This window comes from Erythrolamprus reginae, chromosome 6 (genome assembly GCF_031021105.1).
Source record: "Erythrolamprus reginae isolate rEryReg1 chromosome 6, rEryReg1.hap1, whole genome shotgun sequence".
Lineage (NCBI taxonomy): Eukaryota > Metazoa > Chordata > Lepidosauria > Squamata > Dipsadidae > Erythrolamprus > Erythrolamprus reginae.
This window is the reverse complement of record NC_091955.1, coordinates 94,518,541-94,543,846: the sequence shown is the minus strand read 5'-3', so window position 1 is coordinate 94,543,846 and position 25,306 is coordinate 94,518,541. Positions and strand designations below refer to the sequence as shown.

At 45.1% G+C, this 25,306-nt stretch overlaps 1 protein-coding gene across 1 annotated transcript in view; it reads left to right on the top strand.

The window, feature by feature from the left end:
• The window catches only part of PLXNA4 (plexin A4), a 437,744-nt gene that overhangs the window by 362,754 nt on the left and 49,684 nt on the right, over nt 1-25,306 (top strand). Inside the window, exons 17-25 of the mRNA XM_070754448.1 lie at nt 311-404; nt 3,640-3,879; nt 6,200-6,346; nt 8,087-8,321; nt 10,570-10,712; nt 11,361-11,629; nt 12,767-12,833; nt 20,829-20,975; nt 25,239-25,306. The exon at nt 25,239-25,306 is cut by the window's right edge and continues 92 nt beyond it. Coding sequence (XP_070610549.1) covers nt 311-404; nt 3,640-3,879; nt 6,200-6,346; nt 8,087-8,321; nt 10,570-10,712; nt 11,361-11,629; nt 12,767-12,833; nt 20,829-20,975; nt 25,239-25,306 — 1,410 coding nt within the window. The remainder of the gene's footprint in view (nt 1-310; nt 405-3,639; nt 3,880-6,199; nt 6,347-8,086; nt 8,322-10,569; nt 10,713-11,360; nt 11,630-12,766; nt 12,834-20,828; nt 20,976-25,238) is intronic.

The following is a 25,306-nucleotide window of genomic DNA, read 5'->3' as shown; positions in this document are numbered from 1 at the left end:
CTGTCTATAAATGAATGACTGAAAGATGATGAATCTATGCATAAACCTATGAATGAAGGAATGAATGAAGGGTACCATTAGTGTTGGGAAGTTGTTGAATTAACTCTACTTGTAGAAACCAATGGATGAGGCTTAGAATGGACTGATTTTCAACGGCTGGTCAGAATTTCATTTTTGAAAGGCAGAGATTGATTCGCCCTCTGAATTTGGCATTGCTAGCGTCACCTTGAGCAAAACATCCATGGAGGTGGGTTGCAAGGTTCCTGCTAATTTTGTCTTTTTCTTCTTCTTTCTCTCCTTTATCCATCAGTGGAAATACACCTGTTACGGTTTGGGGCACTAACCTGGATCTCATTCAGAACCCTCAGATCCGGGCCAAGTACGGCGGGAAAGAACACATCAATGTGAGTTGATTTGAACTACGGCGCCTAAAACACGATTTGAGTATTGCCCACAAGATCATATGCTGCAATGTCTTACCGGTCAATGACTACTTCAGCTTCAACCGCAATAACACAAGAGCACACAACAGATTCAAACTTAATACGAACCGCTCCAAACTTGACTGTAAAAAATATGATTTCAACAATCGAGTTATCGAAGCGTGGAACTCATTACCGGACTCAATTGTGTCAACCCCTAACCCCCAACACTTCTCCCTTAGACTCTCCACGATTGACCTCTCCAGGTTCCTAAGAGGCCAGTAAGGGGCGTACATAAGTGCACTGGTGTGCCTTTCGTCCCCTGTCCAATTGTCTTTCCTTTCTTTCACCTATCTTATATATGCTCTTCCTTTCATATATCCTCTCCTCTAAGTTCACTTTCACCCTCATTTATATTATCACATGTCTATTTTTCTTCCTATGTATTTGTGTATTGGACAAATGAATAAATAAATTTAAAAAAAATAGTTGGAAAATAGGATCCTCAAAGGCCGAACGTGGAAAACGGAGGAGGTTGATTGCTCCTCAAATGAGATCAGTGCTATCTCTGTTATCCTTCTGGAAATCACTCAAGACATAAATAAACTTATCAAGGAGAGAAATTCAAAGGTGAAAAAAGTCAGGTTCTACATTTAGGCAAGAGAAACAAAATGCACAGGTACAGTATATGTGGTACATTACTCAACAGTAGTAACTGTGAGAGGGATCTTGGAATCCTAATGGACAACCATTTAAATATTTATTTATTTATTGGATTTGTATGCCGCCCCTCTCCGCAGACTCGGGGCGGCTAACAACAGTAATAAAAACAGCATATAACAATCCAATACTAAAACAGTTAAAAACCCTTATTATAAAACCAAACATACATACAGTAGAACCTCGACATACGAGCTGCTCTATATACGAGCATTTCGAGATGCGAGCTAGGAGGGGAGGGATATTTCTGTTCTACTTACGAGCCCAAATTCGGAATACGAGCGCTCACCGCCTGTCCCTGTCAGCAGCCCAGCCACCTTCACCCGCCCGGACAACCGCCAGAGGGGCTCCTCCGGAGGGGCGCACGGGGAAGGGCTTGAGCCGCCGCCTTCTCCCTTCCCCGTGGGAGCGCTGCACCTCTTGTCTGCCCGGCCCGAGAGGCATGAAACCGCTGCTTATGCCGGGCGGCCCGCCTGGAACGCCAGCAATGCTGCCGGGCCGAGTCGTGGAGGGAGGGGGGGACGAACTTCGATCGTTCAGACATCGGCTGTACCAGAAAGAATGGAAAATTGGCAGCCAAGCTCTGCCAAGGCAAAGTTTTTAAAAGCGCCGTTGCACGCAAGCTCTCTTCCCAGGATCGAGGCACGGAGCTTAGTTGGGATCCGGGTCCATGTTCTAATATCATCCTCCTAAGCTTAACCCCCCAGCGGCGATTAAGATCCGAGCAATCAAGTCTCCCTCCCGGAGCTAAAATCCTCCCGGCTCCTGGAGGGCTTTTTCCTCCCACACCCACCTGCTTTTAAGGGCAGGATTTTGCTCTCCCTTCAGGGGAAGGGCAAAAAGCCCGACTTTTCTCAAACCAACTCGCCTCTCCGGGACAGCTTCGTTTGGAGCGCGCTGGGCCACGAAAAGGAGGCAAAGCCAAAACCTCAGGAAGCGCTGGAAGTTGAAGGCAAGGGGTGCGAGTGGGCTCAGGACCCCTGCCTGATCCCACACTTTCCACCCGCAAAGATCAGCCTAGAGGCTTCGCCCTTCCCGCCCGCTCCCCCGGGAAAGAAAAAGCAGCTTGGCTCCCTTTTCCCTGGCCCTTACCTTCACAGCTCAGGCAGCGCTGGACTCCCCGCAGCCGCAGCCGCCGCTACCGCCACCTCAGCCCTCGGGCTTGCACGCATTAATCGCTTTTCCATTGTTTCCTATGGGAAACAATGTTTCATCATACGAGCTTTTCGACTTACGAGCCTCCTTCCGGCACCAATTAAATTCGTAAGTCGAGGTTCTACTGTACAGACATACCATGCATAAAATTGTAAAGGCCTAGGGGGAAAGAATATCTCAGTTCCCCCATGCCTGGCGACAGAGGTGGGTTTTAAGAAGCTTACGAAAGGCAAGGAGGGTGGGGGCAATTCTAATCTCTGGGGCGAGTTGATTCCAGAGGGCTGGGGCCACCACAGAGAAGGCTCTTCTCCTGGGTCCCACCAAGCGACATTGTTTAGTTAATGGGACCCGGAGAAGGCCAACTCTGTGGGACCTAACTGGTCGCTGGGATTCGTGCAGCAGAAGGCGGTCCCTGAGATAGTCTGGGGATAAATAGGAGCCAGCCGTGTGCAGCAGCTGCCAAAAAAGCCAACACAGTTAATAATAATAATAATTAATAACAATTTATTAGATTTGTATGCCGCCCCTCTCCGAGCACTTACCAACCACTTCTGCCGGACGTTTGTTCCAAGGATCTACTTCTCTTTCAGTCAAATAATATTTTCTCCCATTGCTTCTGATCTTTCCCCCAACTAACCTCAGATTGTGGCCCCTTGTTCTCGGGTTCACTTTCCTATTAAAAACACTGGAACGGAATAGCAGAGTTGGAAGGGACATACAAACATAGAAACCTAGAAGACTGACGGCAGAAAAAGACCTCATGGTCCATCTACTCGGCCCTTATACAATTTCTTGTATTTTATTTTAGGATGGATATACAGTATGTTTACAGTATGTTTATCCCAGGCATGTTTAAATTCAGTTACTGTGGATTTACCAACCACGTCTGCTGGAAGTTTGTTCCAAGCATCTACTCCTCTTTCAGTCAAATAATATTTTCTCATGTTGCTTCTGATCTTTCCCCCAACTCACCTCAGATTGTGGCCCCTTGTTCTTGTGTTCACTTTCCTATTAAAAACACTTCCCTCTTGAACCTTATTTAACACTTTAACATATTTAAATGCTTCAATCATGTCCCCCACTTTCCCTTCTGTCCTCCAGACCAGTGTTTCTCAACCTTGGCAACTTGAAGATATCTGGACTTCAACTCCCAAAAGTCCCCAGCCAGCATTCGCTGGCTGGGGAATTCTGGGAGTTGAAGTCCAGATATCTTCAAGTTGCCAAGGTTGGGAAACACTGCTCCAGACTATTTATAAACAACAGTTCAACTACTCTTTTCTAACATTGGATGGCAGGAAGAATGGGATTGGTCCTCAACCTTCTTGCTTGTTCTCCGTTGCAGGTCTGCGAAGTTCAGAATGAGACGGAAATGGTCTGTCAGGCTCCGGCATTGACGGTGGACCCCAATAACCAGTCCGATCTAGCTGAACGGCCGGATGAGTTCGGCTTTGTCTTGGACAATGTCTTCTCCTTGCTGATCCTCAACAAGACCAACTTCACCTACTACCCTAACCCCGTCTTTGAGGTCTTCAGTCACCCCGGGATTTTGGAACTGAAACCTGGGACCCCTTTGATCTTGAAGGTATCTCGGGGGCGGGGAAGTAGAATGCAGTGTGAGTAGACCTAGATGACAACCACAACTGCACCCAACAGAGCCGGAGTGCTGCAGTGGTTAGAGGGCAGCACTGCAGGCTACTTCAGCGAACTGCTTGCTCATCAGGCTCAAGGTCGACTCAGCCTTCCATCCTTCCAAGGTGGATCAAATGAGGACCCAGACTGTTGGGGGCAAGAGACTGATTCTGTAAACCGCTTAGAGAGGGCTGTAAAAGCACTATGGAATGGTATATAAGTCTACATGTTATTGCAAGGAAGGAAGGAAGGAAGGAAGGAAGGAAGGAAGGAAGGAAGGAAGGAAGGAAGGAAAGAGACAAAGAGAAAGAGGGAGGGAGGAAGGAAGGAAGGGAAGAAAGAAAGAGACAGAGAAAGAGGAAGGAAGGAAGGAAGGGTGGCCCAGTGGTTAGAGTGCAGCATTGCAGGCTATTTCAGTGAACTGCTAGCTGTAGTTCAGCAGTTCAAATCTCAGCATGCTCAAGGTTGACTCAGCCTTCCATCCTTTCAAAGTGGGTCAAATGAGGACCCAGATTGTTTGGAGCAAGAGGCTGATTCTGTAAATCGCTTAGAGAGGGCTGTAAAAGCACTAGGAAGCAGTATATAAGTCTAAATGTTATTGCAAGGAAGGAAGGAAGGAAGGAGGGAGGGAGGGAAGAAAGAAAGAAAGAAGGAAAGAAAGAAGGAAAGAACAAAAGAGACACAGAGAAAGAGAAAGGAAGGAAGGAAGGAAGGAAGGAAGGAAGGAAGGGAGCCAGGGTGGCCCAGTGGTTAGAGTGCAGCACTGCAGGCTACTTCAGCTAGCTTCTAGCTGTAGTTCAGCGGTTCAAATCTCACCAGCGGCTCAAGGTCGACTCACCCTTCCATCCTTCCGAGGTGGGTCAAATGAGGACCCAGATTGTTGGGGGCAAAAGGCTGATTCTGTAAACCGCTTAGAGAGGGCTGTAAAAGCACTAGGAAGTGTCCCAGCCTCAGAAATGTGGATAAATGGGACATGATTATGTCTGGGTCAGTAGTAGGTTCCTATCGGTATGGTTGACTCCACTGCACTAGTAGTAAAACTGGAGCTGCATGCACAGCTTTGGGTGCCTTGTGTGTGATGTTTGTTCGTTTGTTTATCTATCTATTTATCTATCTATCTATCTATCTATCTATCTATCTATCTATTTATTTATTATGCCCCCCTTCTCCTTAGACTCAGGTACTCAATAGCACTTTTTAACAGAGCCGGCCTATTGCCCCCACAATCCGGGTCCTCATTTTACCCACCTCGGAAAGGATGGAAGGCTAACTCAACCTTGAGCCGGTGATGAGATTTGATCCACTGACCTATAGATCTGTCGTCAGATTCAGTGGCCTGCAGTACTGCACTCTACCTGCTGCGCCACCCCGCATTTTATTTATTTCTGCATCTGTGCAGGAAGCAAAAACATGCGAGAGGACACACAGGTGAAAGAGATTTTGGCGTGCGCCGAAACAAAAAAAATCACTGAAATCTCACGCACAGGTTCCCTTGGGAGATTTCACTTCCTGCACATGTGCAGAAGCAAATGCGTGCACATGCCAGACTCCTGTAGTTGCGTGCACAGCACACCAGTAGTGACGTGATCGGCAACCCCCGCCTGGTCTAGGCGGGTGGATGGGCCCAACCATGGTCAGTGCTATGGGATTGCCCCAACTGTATAGAGCCAGCTAAATACAACATCTCGTGCTAACTTTCTACAGATCAATTAGTTAATTATCGATTGATTGGTTGATTGATTGATTGATTGATTGATTGATTGATTAAATGGTGGTAGCACTATATAATGATATAACACAAAATTTACCTATGGATTAGATTTAAACATATAGAACTTTATTTTATGATGCAGGTTACATTTTACAAACAGTTTCTTTTACTAAAGATATATATATAGAGAGAGAATTTTTAATCAACTATAGGATACAAGATTAAATTTAGATAAAAGAGATTTTATTATTCTTTACATTGTTGTAACCTTTAGTAGTAAGAGGGTGAGGAAAAAAAATTAATTTAGAATTTTAAGAATTGCTAATATTTTATAAAATTAACAGAAAATGTTATACAGGAAGAGAGGTAAGACTTTCCATGGAGCGAGTAATGAGAAAAAAAAGTTTGTATATGGTTGATTTTAAGCATTGTTGTTGTGTTTATAACCATGTGTTGTTTTATTTTATGGCGGAGAAAAATTTAAAAAAATTATACCGATTGATTGATTAAATGTAGAAGCCGCCAATCTCACCGTCAACCCTTTTGGTTTCTCTTGGCCTAGGGGAAGAACTTAACCCCGCCGGTGGGAGGAGGAAACGCCAAGCTGAATTACACTGTGCTGATTGGAGAGAAACCCTGCGTGGTTACGGTCTCCGATGTCCAGCTGTTGTGCGAATCCCCCAATCTTACAGGACGGCATAAAGTCACGGTAAGGAATACCGCCGGCATGTCGCGGGGGCAAGGCGATTTACCTATCCTGAAAAGAATCAATCAAAAAGTCAATCGTGCCTTGGAACCTGGAGAGCAATGTTCTCATGCATAATTTCTTTTTGCGTATAATTTATTGTTCCTCACTTATTCCTGTGCGGCTAATAAAAGGGAAGAGCCTCACTTTTAATACCAGTTTTTCTGCCTCATGTATCTCAGCGGCCGGTCAGGTCCCACAGAGTCGGCCTTCTCCAGGTCCCATCAGCTAGACAATGCCACCTGGCGGGGCCTAAGGGAAGAGCCTTCTCTGTGGTGGCCCTGGCCCTCTGGAATCAGCTCCCCCTGGAGATTCGCACCGCCCCTACCCTCCCTGCTTTCTGCTTTCTGCAAGAGTTTAAAGACCCATCTCTGCTAATAGTCTTGGGGCCATTAAGTCTAACATCTAATCCCGGCCAATGAATGAATTTACATGTATGGTTGGGTGAATGTGAGCGCCCGGTTTTAAGAAATTGGGGTTTTAGAATGTTGTTTATACTTAGATTTCTATATCTTTTGTATCTATTCCTGTTGTGTGTCTGAGGAGCTGGGTGGCATAGAAGTTGAATTAATTAATTAATTAATTAATTAAAGCCTTCATATTTAGATCCTCAAATTTCAACTGGGAGGTTCTTGTATTCTTCCTGTGTTCATGCCTTGAATCATGAGATCTGCCAGCGCCCAGGGTGATACTTCAGCCTGATTGGTTAGGGACTGAGTTAAATTAGAATAATAATTAGCTCCGCCCTGTAGCCACCCCCAGCAGCCCAGTCAATAAAAACGAAGGAGTAGTGCAAATCAACACAACTTTATTAACTCAACAGTAAGAAAAACAACTGAGCCCCTGGGCCAACTGGCCGGGTTGGGTTTGGACTCTCCTCGCAGTGCATCGAGAAGACCATTCAGGTAAGTTCAACGGTCCTTCTCCAATGCACTGCTGCGGAGAGTCCAACATGGGATATACCCAAGATCAAGATAACAGGGTGGGAGACGTCTGGACCAGGGGCGTATGCGATTCACACACCCTCTGCAGCACTCTCCGGCCAAAGGCCGCATCTGAGGACCCAAACGAGTCCAGTTTGTAATGTTTAATGAAAGTGTTCGGAGTGGTCCACGTAGCTGCTCAACAAATGTCCTCCAAAGGAGCCTGTGTGGACCACACCGCTGAAGTCGCAGCACTTCTCATGGAGTGTGCAGTAATGTTCCCAGGGACTGGTAATGATCGTGAGTCGTATGCTGTTATGATGCAGGATTTCACCCAATTGCTTATCGCCATAGGAGACACCTTAGCTCCCATAGTAGATGCCGCAAAGGACACAAACAGAGGTCAGATGGCTCTGGGCAGTGACCGTCCTCCTCCTCCTTTTCCTCCCACCTAAATTCCGAGTTGTGTGTTTTTTATTATTATTATTATTATTATTATTATTATTATTATTATTAATTGGATTTGTATGCCACCCCTCTCTGAAAACTCGGGGCGGCTAACAGCAATAATAAGACAGCATACAATAATAATCCAGTACTAAAAAATTTCTTTCCTAATGGGTTTGCATGCATTATTTGCTTTTACATTGATTCCTATGGGAAAAATTGCTTCTACTTACAAACTTTTCTACTTAAGAACCTGGTCACGGAACGAATGAAGTTCTTAAGTAACCACTGTATTGCTAAACCCTGGCTAAGCCCCCCTCCCCTCTCTCTGCAGGCTCGTGTTGGAGGCATGGAATTCTCTCCGGGCATGGTCAACATCTCCTCGGACAGCCCGCTTAGCCTTCCCGCCATCGTCAGCATCGCCGTGGCTGGCGGCCTGCTCATCATCTTCATCGTGGCCGTCCTGATCGCCTACAAGCGGAAGTCTCGGGAAAGCGACCTCACGCTGAAGAGGCTGCAGATGCAGATGGACAATCTGGAGTCCAGGGTGGCTCTGGAGTGCAAGGAAGGTACTGCCAGCCAAAGATGGTGACCGAGGGTTTTGGGTGAATTTGCTGATGACCCTGTGAGGTAGTCCAGATAGGGAGCACACCCAGTGGAACTGATTCTACTGGGTTTCCCTTCAAAATAGGTTATCTCCGAAAATAACTTCTCTCCCCCCTAAAACAAGCCCTCCCCTGAAAATTAGCTCTCCCCCAAAATAAGCCCTCCCCCAAAATAAGCCCTCCCCCAAAATAAGCCCTCCCCCAAAATAAGCCCTCCCCTGAATATAAGACCTCCCCCAAAATAAACCTTCCCCCAAAAAATAAGCCCTCCTCCCAAAAAAACTCTCCCCAAAAAATTAAGCTCCCCCAAAATAAGCTCTCCACTGAAAATAAGCCTTAACTCTGAAAATAAAGCCCCGAAAGTAATTATTATTATTATTATTATTATTATTATTATTATTATTATTATTATTATTATTATTTATTAGATTTGTATGCCGCCCCTCTCCGAAGACTCGGGAAAGTAAGCCCTCCCCCTGAATATAAGCCCCCCAAAATAAGCCCTCCCCCCAAAATAAGCCCTCCTCCCCAAAAATAAGCTCTTCCCCCCAAAATAAGCCCTGCCCCCCAAAATAAGCCCTCCACTGAAAATAAGCCCTAACTCTGAAAATAAACCCTCCCCCGAAAATAAGCCCTCCCCCCCAAAATTGATTACATTTCATAGATTAAAATGGCTAAAACTCTAAAGAAGGATGGTGGGAAAATATACAACTTCTAGCTGGATTTGTCTTTCAAAAACTTGATCCAGCCATCATGAGTCTATGGAGAGGGGTGGCATACAAATCCAAATAATAATAATAATAATAATAATAATAATAATAATAATAATAATAATAATAATAATAATAATAATGATGATGATGATTGTCCAAAAAAAAATGTTAGGGCATGAAAATAAAGATGCACAAAAGGATTTTGATTCAGAATTTTGACCCCGCTTTACAACCTTTTGCCACAGTTGTTAAGTGAATCACTGAGGAAATTAATTTAGTAACACGGTCGTTGAGTGAAATCTGGCGTCCTCAATCGATTTTGCTTGTCGGAAGGTCACAAAAGGGGATCACGTGACCTCAGGACACTGCAATGGCCATAAATATGAGTTAGTTGCCGAGCATCTGAATTTTTTTTCATTTTATTTTAATAATTTTATTAGGAAGGGTAAATTCATATACATTACAAAAAGACAAACACAAATACACCCAAACCTTTAAAAACTAGAGTGATGCCTAGTTCTCCCTTCTCTTACATATTATCTCTTATATACAGTGTTCCCTCGATTTTCGCGGGTTCGAACTTCGCGAAAAGTCTATACCAGGGTTTTTCAAAAATATTAATTAAAAAATACTTCGCAATTTTTTCCCCTATATCACGGTTTTTCCCGCCCGATGATGTCATATGTCATCGTCAAACTTTCGTCCGCCTTTAATAAATATTTTTTTAATAAACTTTAATAAATAAACATGGTGAGTAATAATCTAAATGGTTGCTAAGGGAATGGGAAATTGTAATTTAGGGGTTTAAAGTGTTAAGGGAAGGCTTGTGATACTGTTCATAGCCAAAAATAGTGTATTTACTTCCGCATCTCTACTTTGCGCAAATTCGACTTTCGTGGGCAATCTCGGAACGCATCCCCCGCGAAAATCGAGGGAACATTGTACTGTAATTCTACATATTATGCAGATTTTTCATATCGATATTTTTCATGCTTTCAAATTTAATTCTACATCTTATATAAATAAAGGTAATTACTTACGTTCATAATATGAGAAAATATTATTTTACTGAAAGAGTAGTAGATCCTTGGAACAAACTTCCAGCAGACGTGGTAGATAAATCCACAGTAACTGAATTTAAACATGCATGGGATAAACATAGATCCATCCTAAGATAAAATACAGAAAATAGTATAAGGGCAGACTAGATGGGCCAGGAGGTCTTTTCCTGCCGTCAGACTTCTATGTTTCTATGTTTCTATATATAAAAGAAAAAAGATGTAAACAGAAGCAAAAGTTGAATGTAAATTACAAATGAATTTTGATCATGTGACCACGAGGATTCTTCAATTGGACGTAAGTGTGAATAACAGTCATAAGTCACTTTTTTCAGGGCTGTTGTAACTTGGATCAGTCGCTAAAGGATCTATTGTAAGTCAAGGTGAATTCTCCCTTCCTTTAAAACAAACACCATCCTTTTCCCCTCTATACTGCCACAGCTTTTGCAGAACTGCAGACTGATATCCATGAGTTGACGAGTGACTTGGATGGGGCAGGAATACCGTTTCTGGATTACCGGACGTATACCATGAGAGTCCTCTTCCCTGGCATTGAAGACCATCCGGTACTCAGGGATCTGGAGGTAAGAATTTGGGATGGAAAAGAAACCGATGCATGGAAGGCCTTTAAAAACCAGCCTGTTGTGGCCCGGCAGTGGGCAACAGAGTTGGCGTCAGACTCAGTCAGTGAGGAGGTTGGGGAGAAACATGGACCAGTCCTGGAGTCTGGGGGAGGCTCTAGGCAGACTCGGCCAGTGAGGAGTTGGGGAGAAACATGGACCAGTTCTGGAGTCTGGGAAAGGCTCTAAGAAGTGCTCTGCATCAGAAGCAGAGACAGAGCCAGGGCTGTTGGACAGTTATCAGCTACCTTTGGAGTCGGAGATAAATGAGGCAGAAGAACCGCTGGAGCGCATCCCGATATGCGCATACACAGAGCTGTCATAAAACATAGAAACATAGAAGACTGATGGCAGAAAAAGACCTCATGATCCATCTAGTCTGCCCTTATACTATTTTCTGTATTTTATCTTAGGATTGATATATGTTTATCCTAGACATGTTTAAATTCAGTGACTGTAGGACCAGGGGTGACACAATAGCAGTCTTCCAATACTTGAAGGGCTGCCAGAGAGAAGAGCAGGTCAGGAGTTTGAGTTTGAGCAGGGGGTTGGATTAGATGACCTCCAAGGTCCCTTCCAACTCTTATCCTGGATCCTTCCTGTTTTTGGCAGGTTCCTGGTTATCGCCAAGACCGGGTGGAGAAAGGCCTCAAGTTTTTCGCCCAGCTCATCAACAACAAGGCCTTTCTCCTCTCCTTCATCCGCACCCTGGAGTCCCAACGCAGCTTCTCCATGAGAGACCGTGGCAACGTGGCCTCCCTCATCATGACGGTGCTGCAGAGCAAGCTCGAATATGCCACGGATGTCCTCAAGCAGCTCCTGGCCGACCTGATTGACAAGAACCTGGAGAGCAAAAACCACCCCAAGTTATTGCTTCGGAGGTAAGCCTGGCAGAGCATGAGAACCTAAGAAGAGCCCTGCTGAATGGGGCCAAAGCCCATCAAGTCCAGCATTCTGTGTCCCACACTGGGCCACCAATTGTCTATGGGGATTTTGAGCAGAAAGAGAAGGCAAGACCCTCCCTTTCCCTTGACCCCCAACAAATGGACCCAATGGAATGCTCCCTCCCTCAGCTCAAAGAGAGAGAGAAAGAGAGAGAGAGAGAGAGGAAGGAAGGAAGGAAAGAAGGAAAGAAGGAAGGAAGGAAGGAAGGAAGGAAGGAAGGAAGGAAGGAAGGAAGGAGAAAGGCAGAGAGAACATAAGAAGAGCCATGCTGAATCAGGCCAAAGCCCATCAAGTCCAGCATTCTGTGTCCCACACTGGGCCACCAATTGTCTATGGGGATTTTCAGCAGAAAGAGAAGGCAAAACCCTCCCTTTCCCTTGACCCCCAACAAATGGACCCAATGGAACGCTCCCTGCCTCAGCTCAAAGAGAGAGAGAAAGAGAGAGAGAGGAAGGAAGGAAGGAAGGAAGGAAGGAAGGAAGGAAGGAAGGAAGGAAGGAAGGAAGGAAGGAAGGAATTTATTGCTCGAGTCATCCTGGAAATCTGAATCGGAGTTTCCCATCCAGTTGAAAGTTCACATCTCATGCCCCCCACCCACAAACCTGTCACGTTGCCCACTCAGATTGTGCCAGCATGGCAAGTCCTCCTTCCGCTTCTGCCCAGGTGGTTGGGCCTAGGATGACCTTGAACCACTCAAAACAATGCTTTGTATGGCTGTATCTGTTCCGTCATGAAAATCACCCTTCCCAAGTTCCCATCAACATCAGGCCTTCCATAGAGAGTGTGGCAAGACGTTAATTTGCCATTTTTTTAATTTTTATTTTTAAAATAATGATAGGGTTTTATATGTTTTTTAATATTAGATTTGTTCCAATGTTGTATTGTTTTTATTACTGTTGTGAGCCGCCCCAAGTCTTTGGAGAGGGGCGGCATACAAATCAAATTAATAATAATAATAATAATAATAATAATAATAATAATAATAATTTATCACCAAGTTCTGTACCGGCTTGACAACAGGAGGGAAATATTAGTATTTCCCCCCCCTTCTCTCTCCTTCTGTTTTGTTCTAGGACCGAATCTGTGGCGGAGAAGATGCTTACGAATTGGTTCACCTTCCTTCTTTATAAATTTCTCAAGGTAAGTCGTGATTGCTAAGCCCTTATTTCTGCAGAGACGGAATCTAAATACAGGCCAAGGGATCTTTGCTAATTTGCCTGCTGGTTGTTTAGCACGGAACGCCCTCCCAGAGCCTCCGAGTGAGCCAAAAATCAGCTAGTCAGCACACGCATGGACATTGGAGATGAGCTAGGGCAATGGGTCGCGTGCCAGCAGATATGGCTCCGTGTGCTACCTGTGGCACCCGTGCCATAGGTTCACCATCACTGTCCTATGCCATTCCACATGAATGGCTGTCCAATCTCTTCTTAAGATGTTTAAATTATTTATGCTTTCTTTCTTTCTTTCTTTCTTTCTTTCTTTCTTTCTTTCTTTCTTTCTTTCTTTCTTTCTCTCTCTCTCTCTCTCTCTCTCTTTCTTTCTTTCTTGGTTGATTGATTGATTGATTTGGATTTATATGCCGCCCCTCTCCGAGGACTCAGGGCGGCTCACAGCATGTACAGAAAAACAGGAAACAATAATAACAATCCAACTATACCTTTAAAAACAATCTTAAAATTCTAATTAAAAACTATCAATATCATTCATTCAGCAGTCAAACTAAGCATTCATCGGTCGGGGGGAAGGTCTAAGGAACGCCAGGCCTGGCGGCAAAGAGGAGTTTTTAAACTTTTTCGGAAGGCAAGGAGGGTGGGGGCAGTGCGAATCTCTGGGGGGAGCTGATTCCAGGAGGCCGGAGCCCCCACAGAGAAGGCTCTTCCCCTAGGTCCCACCAGCCGACATTGTTTGGTCGACGGGACCCTAAGGAGACCAACTCTGTGGGACCTCACCGGTCACTGGGATTCGTGCGGCAGAAGGCGGTCTCGGAAATAGTCTGGTCCTATGCCATGTAGGGCATAGGTTATTTGGTCAGGTAGGTCGAATATCTTTCCCTAGATTTTGTATCAAACCAGAAGCAGAATAAAGAATATTCTATTCTATTCTCAATAAAGATTCTATTCTGTTCCGTTCTATTCTCAATAAAGATTCTATTCTATTCTATTCTATTCTATTCTACTCTACTCTACTCTACTCTACTCTACTCTACTCTACTCTGTTCTGTTCTGTTCTGTTCTGTTCTATTCTATTCTATTCCAGAGACTGGACTGCCATCTGTCAGAAATGCCTTCTGCCGCACGAATCCCAGCGACCGATTAGGTCCCACAGAGTCGGCCTTCTCTGGGTCCCGTCAACTAAACACTGTCGGTTGGCGGGCCCCAGAGGAAGAGCCTTCTCTGTGGTGGCCCCGGCTCTCTGGAACCAGCTCCCCCCAGAGATTAGAACTGCCCCTACCCTCCTTGCCTTTCGTAAACTCCTCAAAACCCACCTTTGTCGTCAGGCATGGGGGAACTGAGATATCTCCCCCGGGCCTATGTCATTTATGTATGGTATGTTTGTAGGTATGTCTGATTAAAAATGGGGTTTTCTTAACTATTTTAAATTTTAAATTGTAAATTATTAGATTTGTCATGAAATGTTTTATTGTGTTGTGAGCCGCCCCGAGTCTACAGAAAGGGGCGGCATACAAATCTAATAAATAAATAAATAAATAGGATCTCCTTGGGCAGGGGGTTGGACTAGATGACCTCCAAGTTCCCTTCCAACTCTTGTTAATCCGTTAAATCTACTTGTTAACCCTTCTCCGTTCTCCCATGCCTTTCTCACACCCAGAAAAAAACAGTTGCAAAGGAACTTGGAAGGTCAGTTCCTGATTCCCGCTATCAGATTATCCATTTTCGGCTGAAATTGGTGGGGACGGGGGACAGAGGAAGGAGGGAGCTGAGCCTGGGAAGACCCCGCTCTCATAATAGACTATTTTTCACCTTCTTGTCTTCCTGCCTCTCTTCCGAAAACGCGGGCCGATAAGCCACAAGGAAGCCATATGTTGCCCAGAGATAAGCTAATTAAGTGGCAGGCAGGTGCTGCAGGGAAGGAAAGAGTTTGTGCGTGCACACACACACACACACAAACACACCTTTTTTTGCTTCTGACCTGGGGCTCTCTGGATTCGCCGAGGACAAAATTGGGAGGACACCAAGAGATTTGGGAGGAAGGCCCTCCGGGAGAAGAGCCAGGATTGCAGGCACAGAGGGATTCACACTACACGGGGCAAGAATGGAAATTGGGGCGGGGGGAATCCATGAGTTCAGCCTGCAGCCTGCGTGTTCAGCAGGACTTGGCGTTTCTGATAGAAACCCGGTCAGTTTCCAGCAGATTTTGCACTTGAAAATGCATCCCTGCAATTTAGAAAGTGGGAAGTTGGCCGTGGTGAGTGGTCGCACATCAACCCTCCAGGGAGGATAGTTGAAGAGAAAGAGAGAATGGACGGAGAGAGAAAATGAAATGGTGATTTGATGGACTTATTGCAGAGGTTCAATTTTAGAATAGAGTAGAGTAGACTGGAATGGGGTGCAGTGGATTAAAATAGAGTAGACTGGAGTACAGTAGACTGGAATGGGGTGCAGTGGAGTAAAATAGAGTAGAGTAGACTGGAGTGGAGTACAGTAGACTGGAATGGGGTGCAGTGGAGTAAAGTAGAGTAGAGTAGACTGAAGTGGAGTACAGTAGACTGGAATGGGGTGCAGTAGAGTAAAATAGAGTAGAGTAGGCTGGAGTGGAGTACAGTAGACTGGAATGGGGTGCAGTGGAGTAAAGTAGAGTAGAGTAGACTGAAGTGGAGTACAGTAGACTGGAATGGGGTGCAGTAGAGTAAAATAGAGTAGAGTAGACTGAAGTGGAGTAGAGTAGACTGGAATGGGGTGCAGTGGAGTAGAGTAGAGTAGAGTGGAGTAGAGTAGACTGGAGTGGAGTAGAGTAGACTGGAATGGAGTGCAGTGGAGTGGATTACTCTCTCACTCAGCCACTTTCTTGCAGACGTTTCATCACCAAACTGGGCAACATCATCAGTTGCTAAGGAGTTGTGATTATATACATTAGCTCTCCTTGCCAGTGTCAGGGAGGCTGTGATTTCCTTCTTGGTTGCAGCTTTAATGAGGGTGTATTGTTTTCTCTTTGATTGAGAATCCCGCAGAAAAACAATTGATGGCGGATCAAGCAGAAAACAATTGATGGGGGAACCAAGGAGAAAACGATTAACAATCAAGTTAGGCTGAGAGTCAATCAGTCAATGATTGAGAAAGGAAGCTTGATTGGGAAGACGGTGGGAGTCAGCATTTCCAGGGTTGTAATCTCCTGGGGGGGGGGGGGGGGGGGCGTTTCATCCACGGTGGGGAATTTAATCTCGGCTTGTTTTGCCTTTGTTGAATTCAAAGGACCCCAATCGGTTGGAGGAATTGATTGCAAGGGAAGCAGTAAAAGATTTCTGCAAATTAGAAGTGGGCTGCAAATGCCCCTTTGGTGCATACTTTGCAAGGGCTTGTAAGCTGGGGGTCCCAAAGCAGGAGAGTGGACGACATGACCAATCAAGGACATGCCTTGATTTCTTGCAATACATTCCAAATACAGTTGTACCTCTGCCCAAGAATGCCTCTACTTATGAACTTTTTCCAGATAAGAACCGGGTGTTCAAGATTATTTTTGCCTCTTCTCATTTTCCATTTACAAACCCGAGCCTCCGAAAATGTAACTGGAAAAGGCATGTAGAAGCCTCCGTGGGGCCTCTCTAGGAATCTCCTGGGAGGAAGCAGGGCTGGAAAAGGCATGTAGAAGCCTCTGTGGGGCCTCTGTAAGAATCTCCTGGGAGGAAACAGGGCTGGAAAAGGCAGGGAGAAGCCTCCGTGGGGCCTCTCTAGGAATCTCCTGGGAGGAAGCAGGGCTGGAAAAGGCATGTAGAAGCCTCCGTGGGGCCTCTGTAAGAATCTCCTGGGAGGAAACAGGGCTGGAAAAGGTGGGGAGAAGCCTCTGTGGGTCCTCTCTAGGAATCTCCTGGGAGGAAACAGGGCTGGAAAAGGCATGGTGAAGCCTCCATGGGGCCTCTCTAGGAATCTCCTGGGAGGAAACAGGGCTGGAAAAGATGGGGAGAAGCCTCCGTGGGGCCTCTCTAGGAATCTCCTGGGAGGAAACAAGGCCAGAAAAGGTGGGGAGAAGCCTCTTTGGGGCCTCTCTAGGAATCTCCTGGAGGAAACAAGGCCAGAAAAGGTGGGGAGAAGCCTCTGTGGGGCCTCTCTAGGAATCTCCTGGGAGGAAACAGGGCTGGAAAAGGTGTGGAGAAGCCCCTGTGGGGCCTCTCTAAGAATCTCCTGGAGGAAACAAGGCCGGAAAAGTCGGGGAGAAGCCTCAGTGGGGCCTCTCTAGGAATCTCCTGGGAGGAAACAGGGCTGGAAAAGGCAGGGAGAAGCCTCCTTGGGGCCTCTCTAGGAATCTCCTGGGAGGAAACAGGGCCTCCACCCTCCCTGTGGTTTCCCCAATCGCATGCATTCTTTGCTTTTACATTGATTCCTATGGGAAAAATTGCTTCATCTTACAAACTTTTCTACTTAAGAACCCGGTCACGGAGCAAATAAAGTTCGTAAGTAGAGGTACCACTGTAGTGGATTTATCATACAGGAAAATTATGCTGCTGGGATGTTAAGGGAGGGAAGATACGAAAATGCAGGCAGTCTTCGACTTACAACCACGACTGAGCCCAAAATTTCCATCACTGTGAGTTTTGCCCCATTTTACGACAACCCCGGCCACTGCAGTCGCTAGATTAGGAACACGGTTGTTAAATGAATCCATTTTTCCCGTTGACTCAAGGTGGCCAAACAGGGTCATGTCTTCCCGAGGACATGCAACAGTCATTAAGTACATGCCAGTTGCCAAATGTTTCAATTTTGATCAGGTGCTCATGGGGACGCTGCAATGCTCATAAGTGTGGAAAATAGATGTCACTTTTTTCAATGTCGTTGTAACTTCAAACGGACCCAAAATGAACGGCTGTAAATCCAGGACTACCTGCATGGGCAGTTTTTGTCCTTGGGCTCACTGTCTTGAGATGTGTTAAACTAAGAGGATGGATGGTCACCTATGAGGGAGGCTTTCCTTTGCATTCCTGGACTGAGCGAGGGATGGTCTTTATGCCCTCAAAGGGTCCCTTCCCAAGTCTAGAATTCTAAGTCTTTTCTCTTAGAGAATGCTTCAAGCTAATAGTCCCCAGAGAAGGGCTATTGGCATGCTATTGTAAGCCGCTCCGAGTCTCTGGAGAGGGGCGGCATATAAATCTAATAAATAATAATAATAAAATAATGATGCTCTGAGGAAGAATGATTCCAAAAGAATTTGTAGTTCAGTTGAATTGTGGGGTCCTTAGTGTTCTCCAAGCTTGGCGGGGGTTTTTTTGCAGATGTTTCATTATGGAACTAGGTAACATCATCAGTGCTAGAAGGGAGTAGGACTTACAAGGAGAAGGAGAAGGAGGATTATGGGGTCCTTGGTGCTCTCTGAGCTGGGTTGTTTTCTTGCAGATGTTTCAGTACCACCCTTGGTAACATCCTCAGTGTTAAAAAGGAGTGGGTTTTGCAGGGAGGAGGAGAAGGTGGAGGAGGTGGAGAAGGTGGAGAAGGAGGAGGAGGAAGTGGAGGAGGTGGAGAAGGAGGTGGAGAAGGTGGAGGAGGAGGTGGAGGAGAAAGTGGAGAAGGGGGAGGTGGAGAAGGAGGAGGTGGAGAAGGAGGTGGAGAAGGAGGAGGAGGAAGAGGTGGAGAAGGAGGAGGTGGAGAAGGTGGAGGAGGAAGTGAAGGAGAAAGAGGAGAAGGGGGAGGAGGTGGAGGATGATGACGATGATGACTAGGGAGTGGGGTTTGCAGAGAGGACGAGGGCGAGGATCGGGAAGTCCTTGGTATTTTCTGAGCTTGGTTGTTCTCCAAAGTGTGTGGAGCTAGTCTCCAAGGATGGGTTGACCTTGTCCGTTAGCCAATCAGGACCGAGTCTGAAAAGTATAAATAGTGCCCTCCTCCTTAGATTCCCCCTCTTTTTGACTCAGTCCGAGTCCAGGACACGTGCTTTGCTTCCAGCAATCCAGTCCTCTCTCCTTCATCCATCCATCTATCATCCATCACCTAATCATAAGTGTCCTTCCCCTTGTGAGCTCCCCAACGACATCTGGCCTATCGTTGGGTCAGCCCAGCTGCCGCTCATGCCTCCAGCCAAAGTCCCAAAATTATTCTGTACCAGTATTCCGGGGTGAGAGAGGAGGGAAGTGGGATGAAGCCTGGCACGGCACAATTTGATGTTTTCCTAAGGCGATTGTAGCATTGGGCAGGCTACCATGTTTATCACTACGGCCAATTCTAAATTGAGCCTTCCGGCATCGTTCGTGGCTGCCTACAGACCTTTCACTACCAGCCTAGATAACATCATCAGTGGTTTACTCTCTGTTTACATACAAATGTCTTGCCCTATCAGTTTTGGTGGGATTTTCTTGGGTGTGTGTATGATTTCCTTGATTAGGCTGTTGTTTGTTGCTTGATTATTAGTCTGGTGTTAATCGTGGTTTTAATCCTTCCTTATTTAGTGTTTAATTGCTATCAAGGAAATGTCTTAAAAAAAGAAGAGATATCTCAAACCAGACAATTAAAAAGAGTTAAAAAGGCAGCAAAAAGACCAAAAACCCCCACTCCTTGACAGAAATGAGCACCCAGAGAAGCAAGGGTTGATACCAGACAAACAAATAGTAAACAATTTTAATTGTTTTTAACTGTTTTTATAGGTTTTTAGTATTTTGATGTTTATTGGTTTTTAGTATTTTGATGTTTATTTTTGGTTGTGAGCCGCCCAGAGTGCCTAGGGAATGGGCGATATAATATAGTGTAGTGTAGTGTAGTGTAGTGTAGAGTAGTGTAGTGTAGTGTAGTGTAGTGTAGTGTAGTGTAGTGTAGTGTAGTGTAGTGTAGTATAGTATAGTATAGTATAGTATAGTAGAAATAGAAACAGAAATAGAATTCTTTATTGGCCAAGTGTGATTGGACACACAAGGAATTTGTCTTTGGTGCGGATGCTCTCAGTGTCCATAAAAGAAAAAAAAATACATTTGTAAAGAATCATGAGGTACAGCACCTAATGATTGTCATAGGGGTCAAATAAGCAATGAGGAAACAATCAATATGAATAAAAATCTTAAGGATACAAGCAACAAGTTACAGTCATAGAGTCATGAGTGGGAGGAGATGGGTGATAGGAACGATGAGAAAAAACTAGTAGTAATAGTTGTGCAGACTTAGTAAATAATTTGACAGTGTTGAGGGAATTAAATAAAATGAATGAATAAATTAAACATTGAATGAATGAATGAATGACCGAATAAGTAAGTAAGTAAGTAAGTAAGTAAGTAAGTAAGTAAGTAAGTAAATAAATAAATAAATAGTAAACAATGCCCTAATCAATGAACTTAGTTCCCACAGAGGTGGTCTTCTCCAGGTCCCGTCGACTAAACAATGTCGTTTGGCGAGGCCCAGGAGAAGAGCCTTCTCTGTGGCGGCCCCGACCCTCTGGAACCAACTCCCCCCAGATATCAGAGTTGCCCCTACCCTCCTTGCCTTTTGTAAGCTCCTCAAAACCCACCTCTGTCGTCAGGCATGGGGGAATTGAGATATTCCCTTCCCCCTAGGCTTATAAAATTTATGCATGGTATATCTATATGTATGATTGGTTTTTCTTAAATTGGGGTTTTTAAAAATTACTTTTAATATTAAATTTGTTTATATTGTCTTTTTTACTGTTGTTAGCCGCCCCGAGTCTGCGGAGAGGGGCGGCATACAAATCTTATTAATAAATAAAACTACCAACTAAGACAAACCATCCAACAGTAAACAAGAGCCTAATTATTCTCACCAACCCTGGCAGGGCAGCCCTTTGTATATAAACAGAGAGCAAACCCACCCACCCCTTTGTGGCACTGATGATGTTCCTTAACTGGGTGATGAAATGTCCACAAGATAATAAATATGCTCAGAGAGCACCTGCAGAAAAATGATGACCAGCAGTTTTCTCCCCAATCTTGTCCTTATCTTTTATTTTTATTCCCTACTTTCCTTGTCGTAGGAATGTGCTGGGGAGCCTCTCTTTTCGCTCTTTTGCGCCATCAAGCAGCAGATGGAAAAGGGGCCCATCGATGCCATTACGGGAGAAGCCCGCTACTCCTTAAGCGAAGACAAACTCATCCGGCAGCAGATCGACTACAAGACCCTGGTGAGTGACAGGTGCCTCAAGAAGGAGAATATCAGGGCCGGAGAAAGGGAGAGGGCATTCTATTGGGAACCCAAAGGAAAAAGGGAATTTTTTTTAAGGGGAAGGAAGGAAGGAAAGAAGAAGAAAGGAAAGGAAGGAAGGAAAGGGGAAGAGGGAAGGAAAGGAAAGGGAAGAGGGAAAGAAAGGAAGAAAGGGGAAAAGGAAAGGAAGGAAAGGAAAGAAGGAAAGAGGGAAGAAGTAAGGAAAGGAAGAAAGGGAAAAGGGAAGGGAAAATGGAAGAAGGAAGGGGAAAGGGGAAAAGGGCAGGAAGGAAAGGAAAGAAGGAAGAAGAAAGGAAAGGAAGGAAGGAAAGAGAGAAGAGGGAAGGAAAGGAAGAAAGGCAAAAGGGAAGGAAAGGAAAAAGGGAAGAAGGAAGGGAAGGAAAGAAGGAAGAAGGAAGGAAAGGAAGAAAGGGAAAAGGGAAGGGAAGGAAAAAGGGAAGAAGGAAGGAAAGGAAGAAAGGGGAAAAGGGCAGGAAGGAAAGGAAAGAAGGGAGAAGGAAAGATGAAAGAAGGAAGGAAAGGAAGAAAGGGAAAAGGGAAGGGAAAATGGAAGAAGAAAGGGAAGAAGAAAGGGAAGGAGGAAAGGGGAAAAGGGCAGGAAGGAAAGGAAAGAAGGAAGAAGAAAGGAAAGGAAGGAAGGAAAGAGGGAAGAGGGAAGGAAAGGAAGAAAGGCAAAAGGGAAGGAAAGGAAAAAGGGAAGAAGGAAGGGAAGGAAAAAGGGAAGAAGGAAGGAAAGGAAGAAAGGGGAAAAGGGCAGGAAGGAAAGGAAAGAAGGGAGAAGGAAAAGGGAAGAGGGAAGGAAAGGAAGAAAGGGAAAAATGGAAGGAAGGAAAGGAAAGGAAAGAAGGAAAGAGGGAAAAGGGAAGGAAAGGAAGGGAAGGAAAGAAGGAAGGAAGGAAAAAGATCTCTCAGTGGATGGTTACATTTCTTATCTGCTCTAAGCTTCCCTCCTTCCCTCGGTTCGTTTGATGTTAATCTGCTTTGCCTCTTAAGATCTCAAGAGCAGGCAAATCTATCCTGATAGGGATCTCGGCAGATATATGGAGATCCATTTCAGTGGGGAGATTAAAGGCAGGAGATGAAGGGAGCATTCTTCTTAGCCACAGTCTTTGGGAGCTGTGGAGGAAAGCGGGAGGGAAGGACGGAGACTCCAATGTGGATTTTCCTCCCCTTGAACAGCGAAGCCAATAATGTGATTTTAAAACATAGATGGCATTTAAAACAAAAAAGAATGTTCCACAGCTTTTCTGATGTTTTCCATGCTACATTCTCCCAGGGTTCTTTTTTTTAAAAATTGCTTGGAAGACCTTCATATAAAACAATCAAAATGACCAGGGGGTGGTCAAAAAATTCAAGATGGCGTCTCCCGTCATGCAACCAGAGGCCCGTCCTGTTTACACTGGTTGCCATGATGCAGGTTAAAAAAAAAGGTGGGCGGAGCATCAGTCACATGACCACGATCATACCTTCTTGACTTTTCAGGCGGTCCTCCATTGAGGAGCAGTTGCTTAGCAACCGTTCGAAGTTATCAGGTACTCCCCAAAAGCTTTTGTTTCCAGTGGGGACCCCCCCTCGCAGTCACAGGACTCCCATTTCAAATGCTTGGCCATTGTCCTCTTTCTGTTTCCATCTCTTTTTCCAGCATGCGACTTAAAAGCCGCAAGGAGTTGGGCAGCTTATAAATTTATAATTAAATTAAAAATTAAATTAAAAATTAAATTAAATTAAATTAAATTAAATTAAATTAAATTAAATTAAATTAAATTAAATTAAATTAAATTAAATTAAATTAAATTAAATTAAATTAAATTAAATTAAATTAAATTAAATTAAATTAAATTAAATTAAATTAAATTAAATCCTTCCTCCTCCATGTCCCTCCCTCCCTCTCCCTTCCCCGTCTCTCTCCTTCCTTTTCTCCCTCTCCCTTTACATCCATCTCTCTCCCTCTCCCACCCTCCCTCTCTCCATTTCCCTTTCCCCCCTCTCTCTCCCTCTCTCTCCCTTTCCCCATCTCCCTCCTTCTTTCCCTCCCTCCCTCCTGCTCTCTTTCCCTCTCTCCATTCCCCTCCCCCTCCCTCTCCCTTTCCCATCTCTCTCCTTCCTTCTCTCCCTCTTCTTTTCTCTCGCTCCCTCTTTCCCCCTTTCCCTTCCCCCTCCCGCTCTCCCTCTCTCCATTTCCCTCTCTCCCTTTCCCTTCCCCCTCCCTCCCTCTCTCCTTCCCTCTCCCTCCCTCCTTCCCTCTCTCCCTTACCCCTCTCCCTCTCTCTCCTATTCTTTCCCTCTGTATTTCCCTTCCCTCTCTCCCTTCCACCTCCCTCTCTCCCATTCTCTCTTCCAACCTCTTTCCCTCTCTCCCTCCTTCCCCCCTCTCTCCCTTTCCTCCTCTCCCCCTCTCTCCCGCTGTTTCCCTCTCTCCCTTTCCCTTCCCTCCCTCCCACAAACCATAAGCAGGCAGTGCGCAATAATAGTTTGTTTTGAATTCTCACAACTGTTTCCAACCTATTTCTGAAGAAATTGTTAGTGCACTACCTCCTCCTCCTCTTCTCTTTGCTCTTTGTCCTCTGAAAGGTTTTTTCAAGGGGGTTTAGCTCTGAAATCTCAGGATAATGGGATTTTTTTTGAGGCTGGGAATAAGACATTTGAAAAAACGCTGCAGAAACACAAAACACAGGGACCTTCCTTTCACATCCCATAACTGCTACCCAGCTTCCCCTTAAATCAAAGCCGAGTATCGAAGGAGATCAAAGGCATTGTGGAGGATCTGCCTTAACACACACTGATCAAATAAGGGCTACAAAACACATGTACTCAGTTTTCAAGATTCTATAATATAATCCTCTTTTCTCAGCAGCAGCCAAGTTGGATTGCTTTTTTTTATTGTTAAGGAGTTTCATACTCCATCCCGGGGAGAAGGCATTGCGTTAGTCTAGGGCAGTGTTTCCCAACCTTGGCAACTTGAAGATATTTGGACTTCAACTCCCAGAATTCCCCAGCCAGCGAATGCTGGCTGGGGAATTCTGGGAGTTGAAGTCCAAATGTCTTCAAGTTGCCAAGGTTGGGAAACACTGGTCTGGGGTCACAATAAAGCCTGAATTTGATATCTTTTTTCTTCTTCTGACAAGCTCATTTTATCAAGAGGCATAAGATCTCATGAACATGTGGACTTCAACTCCCAGAATTCCTGAGCTAGCATGATTGGTTCGGGAATTCTGGGAGTTGAAGTCCACAAGTCATAGAAGAGCCAACTTTGCCTACCTGGCCTTAGGCTAAATAAGTACAGGTACAAATGACCAGTTCAGAAACCTCAGGTCGTGCAGAATGCAGCTGCGAGAGCAATCATGGGCTTTCCCAAATATGCCCATGTTACACCAACACTCCGCAGTCTGCATTGGTTGCCGATCAGTTTCCGGTCGCAATTCAAAGTGTTGGTCATCACCTATAAAGCCCTTCATGGCACCAGACCAGATTATCTCCGGGACTGGGACCGCCTTTTGCTGCACGAATCCCAGCGACCAGTTAGGTCCCACAGAGTGGGTCTTCTCTGAGTCCCGTCAACCAAACAATGTTGCTTGGCGGGACCCAGGGGAAGAGCCTTCTCTGTGGTGGCCCCGGCCCTCTGGAACCAACTCCCCCCAGAGATTAGAATTGCTCCCACCCTCCTTGCCTTTCGTAAGCTTCTTAAAACCCACCTCTGCCACCAGGCATGGGGGAACTGAGATATTCTTTCCCCCTAGGCCTTTACAATTTTATGCATGGTATGTCTGTCTGTATGTTTGGTTTTATAATAAGGGTTTTTAAGTGTTTTAATATTGGATTGTTATATGCTGTTTTTATTACTGTTGTTAGCCGCCCCGAGTCTGCGGAGAGGGGCAGCATACAAATCCAATAGATAGATAGATAGATAGATAGATAGATAGATAGATAGATAGATAGATAGATAGATAGATGATAGATAGATAGATAGATAGATAGATAGATAGATAGATAGATAAAATCAGGCCCCAAATTTTTGTTACTAAGTGAGATAGCTAAATGGGAAATTTAATGTGAAGTCTAGCGGTTGTTCCCAAAGGTGCTTTTTCTTTTTCAAGAGGCCACTGTGCTTCTTTGTTTTTTCTTGAAGATGTTTTGCTTCTCATCCAAGAAGCTTCTTCAGTTCTGACTGGATGTTTCCTTTCCAGTCTGATGTATCTCCTTTCTTTCAACCAACCTTCTCCAGGTCCTGAGTTGCGTGAACCCTGATAATGTGAACAGCCCTGAGATTCCAGTGAAGATCTTGAACTGCGA